Genomic DNA, 22,076 nt, shown 5'->3' with positions numbered 1-22,076 from the left:
CACCTTTTCACGTCGAAATCAGGGAAATTGGTTGCGAAGTGTGCGTCCAGGCAGCTGAGGTGGTGAGTCTTCGCCCAAGTGGAAAGACACTTTGGAAATTGAGTGGAGCCGGCAGTTCAACTTCAACAAACTCATCTTGCACGCACCATCTCTCACGGATGCTGTGATTTGATCGCTCATTTGTATATTTGTGGTTTCATTGCAACATTTGCATTCACGTCGTTTCGTTTCCCAACCACAGGCGCGTCTCGCTTAACGAGCGTTCTCCTTCACGAGAGTCTGCTATAACGCTCAATTTGTTCGCAACACGAGAACATGTTCCCGAAACAAGCGGGGGCCGATCAACCAAACGCGTCCCGTGTTGGCAAGGGCCGCTACGCTACAACAATGGGATCGTATTACCACGTGCCCTGCGCCCAGCCGTCAGATTCTCACTCTCCTGTGCTGCGCGTGCCGCCTGAGCACGTGACCCAGGTGGGGGCCACGTGGTGTTGGTGGCGGCACTGTCATGGCGGCGCGTGGGGAGCTACTCGCGACTCCCGCTCACGGCCAACACGGGTGACGATTGTACGAGGTGGTCCTGGGACACTCCGAGGTCGACTCGGCATCAAATGAGTACGGTGTGTAAACATCGCCACCGGGGAGACAAAGGCGGCCGGGCGTGGTGTGAGCCACCCCACCCACACCCGAGGATCGGCGGGCGGGGCCGCCATCGCAAATTGCCAGCCCTCGCAAACAACAGCGGTCGGTAAGTAAGCTCTTGACTATGCATAGATTATTGTTGTTACATATAGATTTTATATATCAGGTATGTAGTCTTCTCTTTGTGCCCGACGCTTAAGGGCTGCAGTTTTTGGTAGCGGCAAGTTTTGAGTAAAACTCACGTGTACAGTATTTTGGCGGGACAAATGCTACTGTACTAACATTCGTGGAAATATCACAGAATCGTTTTGCGCGTTACCCCCTCCCCCACCTAGAGGTTCACTCAATGTTTATTTTACTTTCTATCGATAAGTGTTAAGATAAGCGTTTAAAAGTCAAACTTAACCAAGTCGTCAATTTAAGTGTTTTTTGTACATTTATGTTCGTAGGTTTGAATATATTCTGTCTAGATTCGTTTAAAAAGAATGCAACCTTCTCTGGCTACTATTAGCCCTCTTGTAGAATTGTGTTTCAACCGATTACCCTCGCTTGCCTGACCCATCACGGCTCAGAGAAATAAATGTATGACTAATGGACATCAATGTTAACCAGTTGTCCATTTTGTGAGGTATCCCTAACTAGCCAGTAACTTGTAAGCGAATAAAAAAAATCAACGGCGTAATTTGTTCGCGCTCGCTGGTTACTTTTGGAAACAACATTGTTGATAATTAATTTAGAAAGGTCTTTTATACCGATCTAGGTCACGATATGGACTTCGATGTTAGCGTCGTAATTTTCTATTGGCAGATTCATACGTGATTATTCACCAGTGACTCATGTTTGCTATAATTTCACACATTTATAAATCACCTCACGTACCCCCCCCCCCCGGTTGCGAACCACTGGCCTAGAGAAGCCATTAGTGACAGACATTACCATCACATCGACAGTGAGGATGGCTTTATGAGACCCAAGGCGACATGGAATGCACAAAAGACGTTTGAACTGCCAATGTGTTCTTTGCGCGGCATTGACCTGCAAGGCTGTGAGCCTGAAATCGGTGAAATAATGCAAAACGATCCCACCCAGTTGTGTCGCGTCATTGAAAATGACCCTGAAGAAGAATGCAGTCGTGTATTTTGACGGTACAATATATATGAAATGCACAATCGATGATTCATCTAGATGAAGGGTGAGCAGTCAGATTCATTCCCTCACCCATGTTAACAATGTTGGTCTACCGCACCGACTGTTTGCTCTCATGTACACAGCGCACAGCGAATGACTTGGTGTTTCTACTTTGGCAGTGGTACACAAGCACAACAACAAATACATGGACGCATTCGTCAATAACACTGGCTTCTTCCAGGATAAAATATGGACAGTAAACCCTCTCAAACCACAAGGGTTATGTTCTTGAAAACGCGCGCGAATGTAGAAACCTTGTTGACCAGGAAAAATGGGGTTACGTTCCTGGCACGAGTGAACAAAGGGGGGAATAGTAAATGTTTAATACCACTGACTACAATAAATAATAAAATATGAATGACAATTCGTTTTTATTACCTTTCATGATGATTTGATGACAATGGAGATGGTGAGGAATTCAGGTGGACGACTCATCGGGAGATGCAGGCGTTTGATAACAACAACGCACAGTTATCATTTTAGCACTCGAGAGCACGTCTGTGATAGGCCGACATTTTGGCGTGGACTGTGAGATCCAGCAAGAATGAGGCGAATGCAATCGGGGAAAGTGTTGCGGCTATCGCCACCCAGTGCTGTGTTCTCTTATCAATAACTTATCACATTTTTACTGTGAACAAGATTTCTACATATTCTTGGTTCTTTCGGTAAAGTCACGTTGAAGGGAAACAATAAAATATATATAAAACAATACAATTCTCGCGACGTTTCGACTGCAACACAAGGCTGTAACCCTCGTGAATAGAGAAGGTTTACTATATTGGCATAGTCACTCTGGTTTGTTAGTGCGTCGTCAACCGCGAGCCGGTGGGGAGTGTCAGGGAAAGCTGTCCCAGGTAGTCCAGGAAGCCGGTAACATGACTTCTATGATTTCATGGGTGCCACACATTTCTATTTACAGCGATGTTCAATGTACTGCTGGATCACGGCTTTTCTACTAGAGCTCCTTCTACTGGAGGCCCCTTCCACCAACAGTGACGTGAGCAAGCAATTCCAGGGTTGCACCTTTACATTTTTAAAATTAATGTATTTATTTGGTAAGAGCGTGTGTGTGTGTGCGAGTGAGTATCAGAGCATGTGGATTCTGTATGTTCGCCCGCTATTCCGCAGTGTGAGTATGCAAGAGGTTGAGTGAGTGAATATAAGAGTGAGTATAAGAGAGCGTGTGGAGTTTGTATGTTCTCCCCCATTAACATTGCATTTTACTGTATCAACATTGATAAATGGTAACATTTTACAATACAGTAGCCTCTTGATTATCCGTGCTAATGCCGAGGAGGACAGCCGTGGCTAATTTAAAAATTGCGGACCATCCAAAAATATCCATTTTACGTGGATCTCTTTGCCAAAAAACACTAATATAGATATACATTATGTTTAAGTTAAGGAAATTGAGTTTGTTAATGAACAACATTTTTTATAATCTTAGCTCTTTCGGTAAAGTCACGTTGAAGGGAAACAATTAAAATAATAAAATATATATAAAACAATAAAAATTCTCACGAGTGAACATAGGGGGGAATAGTGAGAATTTTTAAAAGTGACTTTACCGAAAGAGCTAAGAATATGAATTACTGCAGTCACGAAAGCTTTAAATAAATTTTTTTACATTTTTTTAGTAAAGAATGTATTGATCTTGTTTTTTGTTACAAAAGTATTTGATTTAGAACGAATGCTAACGATCGACCGAACGATGCACATGCTCAGGGATAACTTTCCTGCTCCCGCGCAGAAGACTCGGCCCACTAAGTGGACAGAAGCAGAGCCACGCCAATCAATATCAAACTCCGCCCACTGTTGTAAAGATATGCAACTACTGTACCGTAGGGGCGATCACATGGATTTCAGATTAACCGGAGCACGTGACTTGTAATAAACACTTCCATGAATAAGTGTATCACTGTTTTTAGAATATTAATTTGGGATTAAGGGAAACATCCATGAGTTTTTAATTTGTGTCAATATCAGGTGCGTGGTTAATCCTTAAATCGGATAAATCGCAAGCGGATAATTGAGTCAACTTTATTATGAACTAAATCGACATTAACAACATTGCATTCTTCTATATCAACATTGACAACCTTTATAACATTCTTAACATTGTTTAGAACAATAAACTATGATAAAATGAACAACATTGCATTCTACTTGATAAACAACGATAATATTTCGAAGATGGTAACATTATTCATGACTATAATAAACTTATAACAATTTCTGTGCTCCCCTCTGTCACGCGCGCTCCTTTATGGCGTGCCTTCCTCTACTACTGCTGCCACTAAACACTGAGGGGTTAGCATCTACATCATTAGACCTCCTTTGCCAGTACCAAAATATAATAATAGGGTTTTTCCCCTTTTTTCTGGCAACGAAACTGAAACCTTTTTACAAGGATTCATGTCTGCATTAACCACAATACTTGCAGTCAAAATGCAAACAGGAAAACATACTATGATAATATATGCATTGTCCTTGAAACTGATTGGTCCACACCAAGGGACGGCTTTCTTTCGAGCCTCGACCCAATTGGTGCTCGACCAGACATAAATCCTTGTAAAAAGGTTTCAGTTTCGTTGCCAGAAAAAGGGGGAAAAACCCTATTACACTGAGGGGTTGTTTTCATGGAGGTGGACACCACCTGCATTATGAACACGGCGAGTCCACCTCATCGGAAGCCAAGTTCGCATTTCTTCCTGAGAAGTGGAGCTGCTTTGGCTGCATCTGCTGCTGCTATAGCAGACGGACAGAGAATACTACATCCGTGCAGGCCGCCCCGTCTGAAACCACACTCGGGCACTGCAAGCCTTCGGTGTGTTTGGCGAGAGGGCGATGTTGAACATTTTTTTGCTAGGACCTTTCCCGGCACGCTGAGTAGGAAGATGCTCCGGTAGTACGATCCCCCTTATAGAAGGGGACCACTAAGGTATCCTTCCAATCCTGCAGCACGCGTCCTCTGTGGTCCAGAAAGTTGTGATTATATCATCGGGCAATCTGCAGACAAACGCTACCTGGGAAAAGTGCTGTTCGAGAGCACCTGTGAAGGTCGACACATCACACGTGAGGGTGGGTGGCCAACACCACACCTGACTTAGTCTCCCCAGTGCTGATGTTTTACACACAGCACCAGGTACATGTCGTCCCCGGGTTACGAAAGGGTTAGGTTCCTGAGAACGATCCGTAACCCGAATTTTCCATATGTCAGTAACTGAACAATTTTTCCCTGAAATAAAGCTAAAATCCAATAGCCAGAAATAGTTGTGCCTCCCCTACCTGAATACTAGTTCGTTTTCCCTCAGGACTGTATTGTGCTGTTTTCTATTGCTACCTATATTCTATTGCTGTACATACTCTGCACTTCATATTCGTTTTTAATTTAATCGAATAACACTACCCATAATTAAACTAATGGAACATATTCTGGATCCAATTGTTTCTGAATACCACGAAACATTTTAATAAAAATCGTTAACAGAAAGCAGTCACTTCCGAATGTTTGTTTACCGTGCATTAGGCTAGGCCTAGACTTTACATACACACGAACACACATGCACGCACATTAAATACAGTAAAAACCTAACAATAGAAACATGGGGGAAAAGATAATTCGAAGCATAGGAAACAAACAATAATGTAATGGTATACAAAAATTACATTGCCCATAATCGTGGTGGGGCTTGGTGAAGGAGGCGTTTTGGTGGAGTGAGGTGTAAGGCGGCGTGCCTTATGCGTCCCTCCGCGGTATTCATCCGCAACCTCACCGCGCTGCACTATTTGCGCTTGCTTAACTTATGCGAACATTTCTTCTGCATCTTAAATTTTTCATGCATTTATCAGAGCATTTTCATAAAACAATAGAATTCTCACTAAAAGAACCAAGAATATGAATCCCTGCAGTCACGAAAGCTTTAAATCAAAATTCATTTTCATAAAGTCGGGTCTTCCGTAACCCAGGAACTGCCTGTACTCATTTAAGGCTGATTTAGGGGAGGCTCAGAACAGGTTTGTATATTTGTCACTGATAATGGTCATGAGCAGGAATAGAACTCGGTTCGCTGGGTTCACGCCACTACGCTACTGCTCCCCACTCGCAAACACTTGTACATTATCACACACTCAGACACGCTCCCAAACACATATATACTCGCTCACACTCTACACTCTGCAAAAAAGGGAGACACCATACAGCAGGGGTCGGGAACCTTTTTGGCTGAGAGAGCCATGAAAGCCACATATTTTAAAATAAATTTCCGTGAGAGCCATATAATATTTTTTAACACTGAATACAACTAAAGAAATGTCAGCTAAGATTTATTTGCGAGCCAGATGCAGTCATCAAAAGAGCCACATCTGGCTCGCGAGCCATAGGTTGCCGACCCCTGCCATACAGACTCAGCACGTGGTTTCAACTCGGCACTTGCCCCAACGTAGCATTGAGGCTATGGGGGAATCTTCGTGTTTGTTGTTGTTGTTTCAGGACCAGGACCCCCCGGTGGTGGAGAGTCGATCTGCACGATCGTCGCCGGCGCGTGGAGCCACCGGCTCACCGGCTACTCCCAGAACGCGTGCGGGAAGGGCAGGTGGTGCACAGCGACACGTGATACGTGTGCAGTGGATTCCTAAATATCAGCCTCTTGTCTCCACTTACACATGGCAGGTTTTCTCCCGGGGTCTCCGGTTTCCTCCCACATGATGCTAATCTGTGACGAGTAATGGAATTTGTCGTCAAACATCCAAATGTGGCGGCACCCGCCTCACGGTGTCTTAGTTCAATCGCCGGCATTGCTGTTACGATGGGATGCAGCCGTGGAGACAGGCGTCCTCATCATATGTTGTTGTCTCGCTACTCGTGAAGCCGTCGCACCCCGATTGTCCCCGCCCACCAACACCGCCTTCCCCACAGTTCCTGCACGAGCTCCCAACACGTGGAGCAAGACGTTGCTCATCGTGCTGAACCACGCCTCGCGGCACGACCCAGAAAGACACCTGTGAACCAGACACGATTCTTAAGTGTCCCAGAGTTGATTTTATGTCACCAGGTGAGGACTCGAGAGAGGAGCTTGGAAGCTTTTGCAAGGGTGAAATAGAGCAAGAACAACCGTATCCCGTGAGGAATCAAGAATATTCCATGAACTCCCTGTGGTGGGAGTCTGCTTGGGCAGATCCTGATCCTGTTCCTCCCTCCTGTGCTCCCCCTCTGCACGTCGATCCGCTGCCACGTCGTCCACCCAGCAGCGAATCAATCGGCGAGCATCTGCTTCTCTCTGTGTCTGCCCCCCACCCCCACAGCGCAGCTGGGGTCTGCACCCAGCTGTGGCGCGGCGAGTGTGGTGGGAACTCAACACCAGCGGCGCCACTCGCCTACCTGAAACTGCGCGCAGGTCCTGGCGCCCCCCGGGGCAGCTGGCATGGCTACAATGCAACGCGAACTCGCAGGGAAGAAACAGGTGAGTTTGTGGAGGGGAGTAGAGTAAGATGGAAGGGGAGTGTGTGGAGGAGAGTACATTGAGATGAGGGGAGAGACTGGTGAGTGTAGAGTGGAGTAGAGTGGGATGAGAGGGGAGAGGCAGTTGAGTGTGTGGAGGAGAGTAGAGTGAGATGAGAGGAGACAGGTGATTTTTTTGAGGGGAGTAGAGAGGAATGAGAGGGGTGAGACAGGTGAGTGTGTGGAGCCAAGTCGAGGGAGGTGAAAAGGGAGAGGCAGGGGAGTGTGTGGAGGGGCACTGAGATGAGAGGTAAGATACAATTGTGTGGAGAGGAGTCGAGTGGGACGAGAGTGGGTGACAGGTGAGTGTTTGGAGAGGAGTAGCGTAAGATAGAAGGGGAGAGGCAGGGAAGTTTGTGGAGGTGGAGTACAGTGGATGAGAGGGGACAGAGGAAGCAGAGTGTGTGGAGGGGCATAGAGGGGGATTTGAGAGGAGCGACAGTGAATGTAGAGGAGATAATATTGAGATGAGGGGAGAGACTGGTGAGTGTGGAGCAGAGTAGAGTGAGATGAGAAGGGAGAGACAGGTGAGTTTGTGGAGGGGAGTAGAGTTAGAAGAGAGGGGAGAGATTTGAAGCTTTCGTGACTGCAAGGATCCATACTCTTTGGTTCTACTCGCTAAAGTCACGTAGGTAAAAAATAAAACAACAAAAATCACGACGTTTCGGCCACAACACAAGCGGCCTTCATCAGGTGAAGGGACCAGACTGTCTCGAAGACGGCGCTGGAGTGAACACAGCCAAGCTCAGACTACGACCTTTAAGCTGTGTGAGAGGGATTAAGGTGCCTTGACAAAGGAATTAGCGTAAAAAAATAGCATTTGATTGGCGGACTTAGCATGATGAAAGGTGTAGCACAGTTATCGGCACCGGCAGTGCAACTGCCTGTGCTGCGAAAGTTTGGGGTACCACTACTTGAAAAAATATACTGTACCAATGAAAATTAGTTTCATGTTTGGTTCGATTTAGAACATCTTTCCAATGGTTGCTTAATTTGAAACCATCTTCTCGGTTGAAATTGTGTCTGTGTTTGTAGATCTGAATTGCCTCGTGAACAAATCTCTGATAAAAACCTGATTTGAAACACGGCAGAACGAATTCTTCTGCCTTGGCTGATCACTGTTACAACGCTGTGGGTGATCACGATATAATTTTCTCCGATACCAAGGTTCTTTGCAAACCCACAGGTTTTTATCACGAGGCAATTCAGATCTACAAACACAGACACAATTTCAACCGAGAAGATGGTTTCAAATTAAGCAACCATTGGAAAGATGTTCTAAATCGAACCAAACATTAAACTAATTTTCATTGGTACAGTATATTTTTTCAAGTAGTGGTACCTCAAACTTTCACAGCACAGGCAGTTGCACTGCCGGTGCCGATCACTGAGCTGCACCTTTCATCATGCTAAGTCTGCCAATCAAATGCTAATTTTTTACACTAATTCCTTTGTCAAGGCACCTTAATCCCTCTCACACAGCTTAAAGGTGCACTGCCGTGTGCTACACCTTTCATCATGCTAAGTCCGCCAATCAAATGCTAATTTTTTATGGTTATTCCTTTGTCAAGGCACCTCAATCCCTCTCACACAGCCTAAAGGTCGTAGTCTGAGCTTGGCTCTGTTTCACTCCAGCGCAGTCTTCGAGACAGTCTGGTCCTTTCACCTGATGAATGCCGCTTGTGTTGTGGCCGAAACGTCGTGATTTTTGTTGTTTTATTTTTTACCTAGGTGACTTTACCGAATAGAACCCAAGAGTAGAGGGGAGAGAGGCAGGATAGTGTGTGGAGAGGAGTAGAGAGAGATGTGCGGGGAGAGACAGGTGACTTTGTGGAGGGGAGTAGATTGGGATGAGAGGGGGAGACAGGTGAGTGTGGAGTGGAGTAGAATGAGGTGAAAGGGGAGAGGCAGGGGAGTTCGTGAGGGCAGTACAGTGGGATGAGAGGTTAGTGATTGTGAGTGTGTGGAGGGGAGTACATTGAGATGAGGGGAGAGACAGGTGAGTGTGGAGCAGATTTGAGTGGGATCAGAGAGAGAGACAAGTGAGTGTGTGGATGGAAGTAGAGTGAGGTGAAAGGGTAGAGGCAGGGGAGTGTGTGGAGGGGACTGCAGTGGTATGAGAGGGAAGTGACAGTGTGGGGTTAGGAGTAGCATGAGATGAGAGGAGAGAGACAGCTGAGTGTGGCCTCGAGTGAGATGAGAGGAGAGAGAGACCGCTGAGTGTGGCCTAGAGTGAGATGAGAGGAGAGAGACAGCTGAGTGTGGCCTAGAGTGAGATGAGGGGAGAGAGATGGATTAGTGTGTGGAGGGGAGTAGAGTGAGATGAAAGGGGAGAGCCTAGTGAGTGTGGGGAGGGGAGCACAGTGGATGAGAGAATACAGAGGAAGCGGAGTTTGTGGAGCGGCGTAGAGGGGGATTCAGGAGGAGCGACAGTGAGTGTGTGGCGGGGAGTACATGGAAATGAGGGGAGAGACTGGTGAGTGTGGAGTGTAGTATAGTTAAGACGATAAGGGAGAGACAGGTGAGTTTGTGGAAGGGAGTAGAGTTAGAAGAGAGGGGAGAGAGTCAGGAGAGTGTGTGGAGGGTTTCGAGTGCGATGAGCGGGGAGAGATGGATGAGTGTATTGAGGTGAGCAGAGTGGGATGAGAGGGGTGAGACAGGTGAGTGTGTGGAGGGGACTACAGTGGTATGAGAGGGGAGTGACAGTGAGTGGGGAGAGGAGTAGAATGAGATGAAAGGAGAGAGACAGGTGATTGTGGCCTAGAGTGAGATGAGGGGGGAGTGATTGTGTGTGTGGGGAGGGGAGTACAATGGGATGAGAGTGGACGATAGTTGTGTATGTGGAGTTGAGTAGAGTGAGATGAGAGGGGACAGGCAGCAGAGTATGTGGAGGGAGTAGAGTCGGATTAGAGGGGAGCGACAGTGAGTGTGTGGAGGGGGGTAGAGAGATGAAAGGGGAGAGACAGGTTAGTGTGGAGGGGAGTTGAGTAGGGTGAGTGGGGAGAGACGGATGAGTTTGTGGAGGGAAGTAGATTGAGGAGAGAAACAGGTGAGTGTGTGGACTAGAGTGATATGAGAGGGGAGAGGTAGGTGAGTGGACGAGAGTGTTGAGCAATTGAGCAATCATTGGTAGGATGTTATTAACCGAGTTAAACTTTAGCTGCCTTATAGTTTATATTCATATCTCCGGTCTTTTACTCCCAGCCTTACACACTACCATCACTATGAAATTTGACGTGCAATGTTTCAGTCGTGCAAATTTGTCGCCCATCCCACTCTCCCCCCCCCCCCCCATCTGTGGTACATGAGTACCATGCCCAGGAACTTCTCTAATCTCCATCCCCCAACACCCCCCCCCCCACCCTGCATCCATCCTCCCTGGCTCCTCCCCCCTTCTTACCCGATATAATCTCTTGTCACAAACAGCTCTCTCGACTCACCACAGTAATTTTGCTGTGACTGTTGCCACCTGATGACGGAAGCTTGTGTTGCCTCCGAAACGTCGTGATTTGATTTAGTTTTCATTTTTTACCTACGTGACTTTACCGAAAGAACCAAAGAGTATGGATCCTTGCAGTCACGAAAACTTCAAATCTAGAATGGGAGACAAGTCACTTTGTGGAGGGGAGTAAAGTGAGATGAGAGAAGAGAGACAGGTGAGTGTGTGGAGGGGGGTAGAGTGAGATGAGAGGGTACAGGCAGGAGAGTGGTGCTGAAGGTCACATGTCAGACTTTTGTGCCATGGGGCTGACTGGTGGTGCCAGGCTATGTGCAGGATATCACGGGACACACCCAGGTGTCAGGGGGTTGACTTATGGTGCCAGACCAGGTGCAGGATGTAACTGGTAGATCCTTGTGCCATGGGGTTTATAGATTGTGCGAGGCTATGTGCAGGAGGTCACGCTACAGACCCAGGTGTCAAGGTGTTAACTGGTGGTGCCAGACTAAGTACCGGATGTCACAGGACAACCCCAGGTGCCAAGGGGTTGTTGAAAATGCCAGGCTATGTGCTGCAGAAGATCACAGGATAGACCCAGGTACTTTGGGTTGTCTGATTGTGACATGCTTGGTGTAGGAGGTCATTGGACAGACACAGGTGCCAAGGGGTTTACTGATGATGCCAGGCAAGGTGCAGAAGGTCATTCTGCAGGCCCAGGTGGCAAGGGTTTGAGTGATGGTGCCAGGCTAGGTGTAGGAGGTTTCGTGACAGACCTAGGTGTTATGGGTTAACTGATGTTACCAGGCAATGTGCAGCAGGTCATATGACAGACCCAGGTGCCAAGGGGTTTAATGATTGTGCCAGGCTAGGTGCAGGAGGTCACGGGGGAAACCCAGGTGCCATGAGGTTTACTGATGGTGCCAGGCTAGGTGCAGAAGGTCACGGGGGAAGCCCAGGTGCCATGAGGTTTACTGATGGTGCCAGGCTAGGTGCAGAAGGTCACGGGGGAAACCCAGGTGCCATGAAGTTGACTGATGGTGCCATGCTAGGTGCAGAAGGTCACGGGGGAAACCCAGGTGCCATGAGGTTTACTGATGGTGCCAGGCTAAGTAGAGGAGTCATTGTATCTCCAGAATAGTCTATTGTTCTCTACGTAAGTCATTGGTGATTGAGCTGAGACCATCAACTCACTGAAATGGAGAATCAGGTTTAATCACAACTCATTGGGAGTCTGTGTCTCTATGTGCACCTATGGGTGTCTTGTGCGACACACTGGGTCTCGATGTAAATCATTGGTGGCTGTGCTGAAACCATAAAATCAATACAACTCGAGGATCCATTTTAGTGACAACTCGGTCTATGTATGTGTAGGGTGTAGGTGGATTCCCGCTCACGGCCACCATCGGTGACAACTATCTTTGCCAGCCACACGATGGAGCTACGCGTGGGGGTTGACGACCTGCAGTGGCAGCCACAGCCTCGTGCCCGACCCACGCAACGGTGAGAGGGACGCTGCCTCGCTCGCGACTCACGCGCTTGCTCACTCACCTTGGTCTGTCTCACTGTCACACTCACCTCTCTAGGGTTCCCTCTAGTTGAGGCCCTGCAGCCAGCAGTGGTTTCAGTCATACAGTTCAGGATTGTATCTCATCCTCCCTTAAACAATGTGTCTAATGCACTCTGCTTCCTGGTGTAGTGTTTAGTGAGTGCTGTGCGAGGGTTAATTGAGTTTTGTTTTTTGTGCCCACTATGCCATTATATTCGATGAAGCACATGAATGGACACTACACCAATATTCATTACTCTTGGGTTGCTGAGAAAGTTAGAACAATTTATCTTATTTATATAGGAACGTTTTAACCTCGGTGTAATGAGCTAAGATTGACAGTAATCGTAATGGAACAGCTGTACTCCCTCTACAGAATAAATCGTCAATGTACTGTATATGTAAATGTACATTGTCAACATCAGCCCTGGTATCTGCACTGCTGAATGAACAGATCCCCATGCCATCGGCATCCCTCATTGCCCTGCGCGGTGCCACAATCCATTGCGCTATTGAACTGATCTCATCGCTCTGTCTTGCCCTTGTTTTCTTCTTTGGCTGCAATTCCGGCACCGGTTTTGTCCATCGGCTATCATCCCATCGAGTGGTGTCCAGCCTAAGCCCCTCCTTGCTTTTCTTAACAGTTTGATTAGCGTGGTTGGCTTTATACTGTACGAAAGAAGTTGTACATACATATGTAGTGTTTATAATGATGAATACACTTCTTGAGGCACACTCTTTATTGTCTTTCTTCTCTTACACAGTCCTTAACACACAAAGGGGTATACAGTCCCATCACCTAAGAAGTTACAGCCTCCGGACTTAGCGTGACCTACCCACAGGTCTCTTGCTAACCTAAGGAGGCACAGCCTCCAGACTTAGCGTGACCTACCCACAGGTCTCTTCCTAACCTAAGGAGGTACAGCCTCCAGACTTAGCGAGACCTACACACAGGTCTCTTGCTAACCTAAGGAGGTACAGCTTCCTGTCTTGGCGGGACTTACTCTCGAGTCTACTGCTATCCTAGAGTCCTCCGGCTGGGACCTAGGGGAGGCTATCTGACCCACCGCTGGCCCGGTGGGTCTTGACCACTGGATACGCCGAGCCTTAGCCCTCAGAAGGGCTGGAAGGCTGGGTCCAGGGTCCTGGCTATCTTCAGCCCGGGCTTCGGTCTTCGTGTAGGGAGAGAACTCCCCGCGCTTCGCGCGCTCACCCTTCTTATAGCAGCTTGTGGCCAGGTGTAACCAATCCTACATTCCCACGTGGAACTGTCTGATTGGTTGTTACCAAACTGTGGCTACGATCCAGTTCACCTCGTCTGACCCCAACCGTTATTCACACAGAGGTAGCGCTGCACTGCCCCTTTGATACCTAGTGGCAATGCAGGTTACCGAACAGTGAGTAGTTAGCACCTCTACATCTACAATAAGATTTCTCTGATTGTGTTTGTTCCCTGAATCACATGTTCCCCTATCTGTCTTTCACTGCAATCCCAAGAATGCAACTCTGTTCTTTGCATACGTTTCAGCTTAGTGTCATTGTTTTCTGATCATTTTCACAGTGGGTAATGTGTACCGATTGGAAACCACCTTTATTGTTCAGGCACTTTGTCATGCTGCTTTTGATGATCAAATCGATATTCCAAAAGCACTATCTCCTGCCCTAATTGTCTTTATTTCATACTTTTATTCACAATTCACCTTAAATTTCCACACCTCCGATTAGCACAGTTGACTTTGAATGGTGCAAAAGAAGTTTCAACATACATACTTACACATGGTATTCTTTTTCTTGGCAAATCAAGAAGAAGAGAGAAGAGCTGAGGATTATTACATCTGCTACTTTTGATATAGAGGTTTGAGTTGATTGTGTGGTTGATGCTAGCGTGGCTTTAAAATGCAAGTATCGATGCCGTGCTATTGCATGTGATGAGCAGGCGGTGTTGGTTCTCAGTGCTACGGTTATACTGACCCATGCTGCTTTGTTCCCATTATTGTAGGTCAACTCTGAGTAAAAGTAGTCGGTGGCTTCTGATGTATCAACAGGAGCGTTAATTTTGTTAGTTACCAAATACCTGTGGAATTTACGTAACGTCTTATTCTGTGGATTTCATTTAGTTGGCATGTTTATTTTAATGTCTAAATAAAACAGATGATGGGTTGACTAAAATGTTGCAGGTTATTGTAGACGAATACTAAACGAGTGAAATGCTGACGAAATCAACACTGATGATCACCAACCTCAGAAACACAAAGGCCTCGCCACTGCTTGGTGCACCAGCCACTGCACGGTCTCTCGAGTGGAGGCCCTTCTGCCAGCAGTGACACGAGCAAATAATTGTAGAACTACTTTTAATCCAGAAATTCCAAAGCTCTTCAACCACAAGTACACGAGCACCGTCCTAACCGTGGAGGGATGCAACCATCTCTCCGAGATGTTCTACAAGTACAGATAACTTCCCGACGATGTCTGCTTCTGCCCAGGCTAGGGGCACTTTGAGACCATGTGGAGTGACAGACTCACGGGCTGAACTCGTGCGAGTCCGATCCAAGTGTCACAGGTAAACATACCGGGTTGACCGGTAGTTGCGGTTACCTGGGTTCCCAACTATGTCAATGCAGTGGTTTGTAAGCGTTCATCGTAATTTTAATCGCAATTCACCTTCAAGTAGCACACTTTCCTATAGTATGGTTGCCTAGATCAGTCTCTGAGTGCGGAGGAGTGCAACATTCCTTCCCATACAGATGGAACAGGTGGCGTCAAGATTTGTGCTGTGCTGCATTCTAACAAACATTTGTGTGATGCCAACTCTTGCCTCCACAGTACTGGATCACAGGCTTGCGCCACCTCTGCCTGGCTGAAGTGCAAAACCAAATGTAATGTTACATGTTGCATGACAACTCTTATCTCATTGCTCCTGTCCATCTCTTGTCGTCGTCATAACCGAGGGTTGATGCCCAAGAACGATGCTCTTCATCTTTCGTGATCTTCAGGCTCTTCTCATGGAGAGTCCCGTCTAACTGTTCACATTTTTCCACCAACTGATCAGTTCCTCCCTCTTCCCCTTCTCCTTTCCATTTTTATTTGCAGCGTTATCTTCATCAAATCCCCAGCTGACCCAGGATATTTCCCACATTGCCAAATTTCTCATTATCTGCTCTTACCCGTGGACAAATACAGATAAGGCGAAAATTGAATCACAGATAATTGGATTTTGATTTGAGTCTTTCGTGACTGCAGGAATCCATACTCTTTGGTTATTTCGGTGAAGTCACGTAGGTAGAAAATTAAAAAATATATATCACGACGTTTCGATCGCAACACAAGCGGTCGTCCTCAGGCGTAAAAAATAATCCAGCAGTGGAACTGCTGCAGCAGCGCTTGTGTTGCGATCCTAACGTCGTGATATATTATTTTTTGTTTTATTTTTCTGTCTACGTGACTTTACTGAAAGAACCAAAGAATTGGATTTGAGTCACTATTCCCAATGTGTGTGTTGTGTGTCTTGTTTTCCGCTCCATCTGCGTGAGTAGGAGATGCCAACCCCGTGCATTGTGTCCGGTTTCTTCACCAATGCTGCAAAACTGCACCACAGTGAATCTTACAGGTGCAGTTTCTCCATCCTGCCTCATGTTTTAATGTGACGAAGTGGTCATGTGCCTTAAGGGTTATTGAGATTATCGCGAAGGTTAGAGAGGTTAGACTTTGATGGTATGTGTTGAGAAGAGACAAAGGAGGTGTAAGGGAAAGTTGCTATGGAGATGCTGCCGATGCAGCACCAAAGGAGTACAGCGCGACCGAGGGGGAGATGGGAGGCTGCGGTGGCACGAGACACGAGGACGGTGGATATGACGAGAAAAGAGGCACGGAATGGAAACTCACGGAGAAAGGAAAGAGAAGCAGCTGACTACATGCAATAATGGAACGTTTGGCTTAGAATAAGAAAAGTTGGTTGTGTGGTTCAGGGCAATCAGAATGGCTATGTCCTACATGAAGTGAGCACTGCTGAGCTCCTGGATTAAGAGGGGTATCTACCTGCTGCTCTGAAAGAGTTCACAATGTCCAGGGTCAGATACACTACGCTGGGACTGTTGACACCTGAGGTTGGATCCCTGGTAATTTCTGTTTGTTTTTTCAGGGGTCTGAGTGTACGTGTGTAGAAATTGGCGTATGTGTTGCAGGAGGCTAGTGGCTACAAATCCAGCGACCTAAGTTTGATTCCGTGCCATGGCTCACATCAGTGGTGAGTGATGTCTGAACCAATTCGAGTCTCCTGTATGTAGACTCAGCTCCAAATAAGTGCATGTTTCAGCGTGTATTAACATCAGCAAAGGGAGCTAGGCTTGGAACTGGCCCCATCACCCCATTGTGCACATTGCCAGTCTTAATAGGCACATGCCAGCAGCACTTGCCTGGCAGCCTGTATAAACGATGTGACTCTTTGTGTTTTTGTTTTGTGTGTGAGTGTACGTATGTGTGCAGTGGTGGGGAGTGGTATTGTAGCGCTTAGTGAGCTGCACTACGAACCTGGTGACCCGAGTTCGGTCCCGCTCATGGCCAACACCAGTGACGATTATCCGAACCGGTCTTCGGCCTCCTCTATGTCGACTCAACCTGAAATCAGTACCTGGTGCGGTGTGTAAACATAACCACTTGGGAGACGAAGGCGGCCGGGCGTGGTGCTGGCCACCCAGCTCCAAGTATGCCAGCCGGACTTCATGGGTTCTTGCAAACACCACTTGTTCCAAAAGTTTGGTAAAGGCTATATGGGGTATCTTTGTCTTTGTATGTGTACATGCTTCTGGGTCAGTGTCTTTGTCAGAGAAACTGATCTAACAGTGCTGAGATTCTTCATGCCGTCCCCAGCTTTGACTGTCTCACTGGGTTCATCATGGCCATGTTGTAGACGTGGACAATTTCATGCAAATGTGCGTGTTATATATTTTTTGTTGATATTAATGGCAGTAGACGTCTGTTGACTAGTACTCTGATTTTATACTTTTTAGTGGAACAGGAAGGTATGAGATGACTTTCAGCTCCACATCCACACCCACCTCCGTGCTCAATGCCAAGAAGCCACTGTATTGGTAATAAACCCGCAATGTTTTTTATTTGTAAACCTGCATTTTTTTCCATATTTTCCCAATTTACCGCGACTGTGCTCTCGCCATCATGTCATGGGTCCCCAAGTATTCATTCGTGTCTTACAGAGCAATACAAGCCTTGTGTTAGATCATAGCCCACTAAATCTGATATCACAGAGCTACTTTGTACCCTTTAAATTGACCTTTCGTCCACATAGTAAATGGCAGGACTTTCCCACCCGTTCCTCATATGGGAGTAATGTTAGTCGTAATAATGTTGTGACTTCTCATAGCTGGAAATATATCCCAATAAAGTGCAGAATGACAGTAATGTGATGCATTATTTTGTGTAGTCAATGACGACCGGACTGAGACCATTAACTCACTCGATTGAGAACCCGCTTTAATCACAGGCAGCTGCCTGGATTCAAACTCAGGTACTCGGTGGTGCCAGTTCAGTGCTCTGGCCTCTAAACACCCACGTGTTAAATACATAAGCAACCTTTTTAATTAGTAACATTCTTTGAACACTTTGCCAAAACAATTGGGATTGCGGAGCTGTGGCACAGTCATGATATTGCTTTTTCTCATGCCTCTGCTGGCAGAATTTCCACGAGGATGCTCGTGTGAGAGCCCCTTTACAAAATATTTGGTCTACTCTTTCACACTGGTCATGTTTTACTGCATGGTAGATAGGCAGGGGAATTTAAGATTACTTGACCATTTGTTTCAACTGCTGTGCCAGAGGGTCTAACGAGCAACCTCTCTGTTGCCAGGCCAGCGTGCTAGGCATTGCACGACAGCAGCCCCCTCCAGTATTTAATTCTAAACGAAGGTCACTCTCTGCGTGCTTGTGTGCACGCGCGTTTGGGTGGTGTTGAACGAGATGGTGCAGACGTCTCGCTTCTTCGTGAGGAAAGTGATGGCACTGGAGCCGGCCTGGCTCACGGGACTCGCTCCGCGCTTCTCCTGGCAGAGCGCCGTCTGGAGGCCCCGTTGTCGCCACTGCGCTCCGGTGACATTCACCGGGCCACGGTTCATTTGGTTCGTGAAATTAGTGGCGAAAACAAACGTCAACAAAGTGACTTGTTTTATTTCATGCAAAGATAATGGGAGGTCGAAAATCATCAAATGGGCGGTGACCGCCTAGCAGTCGTGCGTTTGCCGCTTATTACGAAGGTGCGCGGTTAGAATCCAGCGGCTGCTCGGATTTGATACTGCGGGTTTATTAACTGTAAACATACACTCGGTCTGCTTCAGAGTGGACATTAAAGATCCCGTGACGTCATTCGCAAGGTTAGGCCATTGTGTGGCGGCATCATGAGTCATGTTATTCTCATGAACAGTTGTGCCCGAATGATTCAATTGGGAATATACATAGCAATCGTAACCCCCTCCTGTGAGAACCTGGCAAGACCCTTCTGAAAAATAGTCACTGTGCTCAGTGACGCTTTGCTGGGTAAATCAGCATGATTACCACTGTGACATGAGCCTGTGAAGCAGTGGTTTGAAGTTGGGGTTTGGTGGGATTTGTGGAGATGGAGCCATCGTGTTTGCTGGGGGCACGCGCCTGCAGGGTGATGGGATGGTACCTGTAGGATTTGGTACAGCAAGTATGCTTGACATAGAGTACGTTGCATGTTCGTCCTGATCAATTCACCGGCCACACCCAGTGCAGCATCTTTGCATGTATTGACTGTCATTGTATATAGATGTTCAGTCACATATACAAACGTTTCACCGATCTGCCTATACCACACTCCCCAGCAAGTCGGATATGCGACGTAGTACTGAATGACTTAGCTTGAGTGTTATCCCGTGGTTTCTGTGGGCTTTCTCTGGTTAATTTCCATACGTATAATATTCAAAGGGACAGATTGCAAACAACATTGAAATGAAATGTTTTCCTTTTTAAACACAATAAGTTTGTACAAAATTAGTGAAAGTCATGTTCAAATACTGCTTGTAATGTATATATTGTAGGAAGATTACTTTTACGGAATGTTTTGTTGCACTATACCCATAACAAAACTCTACTAATAAGAAAAAATGTTGTGGTAATCCGTCGTGAAACATTACTCTATGCTCTCAATCAGCAGCCATGATGGTCACTGATCAAGGCTACTTACCACCCTGCACTGTCCTGTGATGCCAGGACCCGTCCCCTGCACACAGCCCATCTCATCGTTCCATTTCCACCATGGGCAACTTCCTGCGTAGCGAGTTTTCTCCCCACTGAATGTACATGACAACGTTGCAAGACCCATGCTGCAAATTTACATCTAAAATCCAAGCACATACACTTTCATAGGAAGTGTAACCTTCCGGCTACAGACAGGAGCAAATGTTCGGAATAGATTTAGGGGTAGGGTGGATAGTTTGGTTATGAGTATTAGTTGTAATAATTGTGCCTTGTATGTATCCAAAGTAAACCATAAGGGAGGGCCAATATAGGTTTGTATTAACTTAAGGCTGATTTGACCTAGGGGAGACCTAGTATAGGTTCAGACTAATTTAAGGCTGGGTTGACCTAAAGGTGAAAGCAAGTTTCCTAAATTCACAGTGCCTGTCCACCCAGCAGTAAAATAGGCGCACTGCAACGAGTTTATCGGCAATACGCATGTGGGTACTTTCCAAGACGCCTGTCCATCTTGAAAGATAATTGATAATCCTCGAGGAGCTCTTCAGAGCTCCCCCAGTTGAGTTCCTTCCGCCGGCAGTGGTGTGAGCAATCAGCTGCATGTGGATATTTCTGAGATGAGCACTTACACTAAAACAATGTGAAGTTAAATGTACTTATTTTCACATTTCAAAAGAAAATTTGTGACCAAAGATGGAATTTTACTCATCGCCAATATTTGTTTTGTGATGCTGGCAGATTCGTATGTGGACGTCTCCGATTCCAAACAGTATTCCTCTTCTGTGAAGATGTGGACGACGGACTTGTCCCAGACCCCCATTCTCCACCGAGGACCACACGCGCTGCACACGAGCCACGTGTCGAGTGAACCCCAGCAGCGACGTCTCGATGTTCCTGCCTGCCCACTGAATGACACCTAGCAGCGCAACAACACTGGATTAGAGTTGCAGTGCACAGTGCAGAGGCGGGTCTATAAACTTCGTAACGGGAGAGACGGTAGCGCCGACATTTTAAGCTGCTTAAAACACGTCTTACTGGTAAATATCAATAAAAGATTATTTGGGTCTTTTGGGAAAGCCACGTAGAAAGAAGAAATAACACTAGAAAATCAATTTTGGCGTCTCAAGGGGGATGCGATCGCCCCCATCGCCTCACCCTTGGATGGAACCCGCACTAATGGCGTGATCACAAAGGTGTACAGCAAGCGCCGGGCATCTTAAAAGTGTTGAGCAGCCAGTCTATGCAGACGTGGGCTCTCCCATGTTCTCTGGAGCAGGGCTCGGTGCAGCCGCACGTGACCCTTGCGTCATTCCGGTTCCTTCAGAGGCTTGTCCACCTGAACCACTTGACTGGAGAGATTGAGATGGGGAAGCCGGGAGCATCTGTTTTAGTAAAGGAGACGGTATCCAACACAGTCCCTTCACGTTTGTACCGTGATTGCTACTTTAAAGAAAGTCTCATGGTTTAAAAATGGAAGATGTTGCTCACGCACTATTCTCTGTTTTGTGTGGAAGAGGATGATGACGGCCCAAGATATCTGTTTTTGAAAGATGTTACATCCAGGTGCTCCAGCATTAACTAACATTATTTAGAACTGATTTAAGTACTTATTAGCATGGTTGGATATGTATGGTACGAAAGACGTTCCACATACGTCCAGCAACCTGCTGTGTCAGGATATTTCTTCAAATTCAGCCTAAAAAGTCAATAGTGCACACTTTCAATTGAGTATTAATTGAGAATTATGAATGTGGATTATGTGATAACCTATGGTTTGCATGTTGAAAGTTTTGTGCAACCCCGTAGTGAATTTGAGTGATTTTGAATAAGGCTAGTCCTTAAAGGCAACACAATTTTGTATAAAATTGTATTTCATCCAAGATGCTGTTTAGTGCAGTCCTAGTGGTACAGTACATGAGTTGGGGGAATCTTTGCATGTCTACATGTCTGTGTCAACCATACTACGTATGCGGATTATCTGGCGATTGCTTCCCACTGAGAAAGAGTTGCAGATCCTACTGCTGAACCTGGAGCATGCTACTTCAGAAATAGCGCCTTGCCATTGGCCCCACAAAAACAAAGTACCTGCCTGGGTATTTTATGTCATCACATGCTCCCCTCCATTAATGCCTCATAAGTGATGGGATAGTTGTGGGGAGAGTAGAGAAGTCTCTGTACTTGAGCAGTGTGCTTATGACCAGCTTTGGTTTGGAAGCCGAGGTCTCTGAATCAGTCGAGTGACATCTTTTCATCAGCTGTGTAACGCTATGTAGAAGCTACCTGGCTTGTTATGCCCTCTATGCTTGTGAAACGTGTAGCCCTCTTAATGGAACATCTGCATAACTTTTAAACCTTCAGGCTAGCCATACGATCCATTCTGGATTTAACCAGACTGGATTGTGCGAGGAACCCACAGAACCTTGAAAGATCTGGACACTTCCATCGGTGACATGTAGCCTGCATACCTAGCTCCTGCATGCCAGCTTCTGTTTGGCCGGATAGATAGGGCTAAATGGGTGTGGCACATACTAGGGAGA

General features: G+C 46.6%; 1 protein-coding gene across 31 annotated transcripts; it reads left to right on the top strand.

Annotated features, from left to right (window-relative positions):
- The first annotated feature begins 435 nt into the window (after positions 1 to 435).
- LOC142907050 (uncharacterized) lies at positions 436 to 21,419 on the top strand. 31 transcript variants are annotated; one of them, XR_012930675.1, is made up of 12 exons: positions 436 to 748; positions 2,750 to 2,827; positions 6,323 to 6,425; positions 7,135 to 7,292; positions 12,141 to 12,269; positions 14,799 to 14,875; positions 15,139 to 15,191; positions 15,849 to 15,922; positions 16,454 to 16,558; positions 17,330 to 17,402; positions 18,286 to 18,443; positions 20,278 to 21,419. XR_012930675.1 is itself a non-coding variant. In XM_076055973.1 (8 exons), exons 5-8 carry the CDS (start codon positions 12,202 to 12,204, stop codon positions 20,457 to 20,459), a joined length of 444 nt encoding a protein of 147 aa, XP_075912088.1. In that variant the 5' UTR covers positions 445 to 748; positions 2,750 to 2,827; positions 6,323 to 6,425; positions 7,135 to 7,292; positions 12,141 to 12,201; the 3' UTR covers positions 20,460 to 21,419. The 31 variants fall into 31 exon arrangements, 7 of the variants coding, with proteins under 7 accessions (XP_075912083.1, XP_075912087.1, XP_075912084.1 ...); XR_012930668.1 differs by lacking the exons at positions 14,799 to 14,875; positions 15,139 to 15,191 and adding an exon at positions 16,798 to 17,015 and having other exon boundaries at positions 437 to 748; positions 18,295 to 18,443; XR_012930661.1 differs by lacking the exons at positions 14,799 to 14,875; positions 15,139 to 15,191 and adding an exon at positions 16,798 to 17,015 and having other exon boundaries at positions 437 to 748.
- The last annotated feature ends 657 nt before the right edge of the window (positions 21,420 to 22,076 follow it).

Source organism: Petromyzon marinus, chromosome 74 (assembly GCF_048934315.1).
Source record: "Petromyzon marinus isolate PM22_M1 ecotype Great Lakes invasive population chromosome 74, UKy_Petmar_22M1.pri1.0, whole genome shotgun sequence".
Classification (NCBI taxonomy): Eukaryota; Metazoa; Chordata; class Hyperoartia; order Petromyzontiformes; family Petromyzontidae; genus Petromyzon; species Petromyzon marinus.
This window is presented reverse-complemented; position numbering and strand designations above follow the sequence as displayed.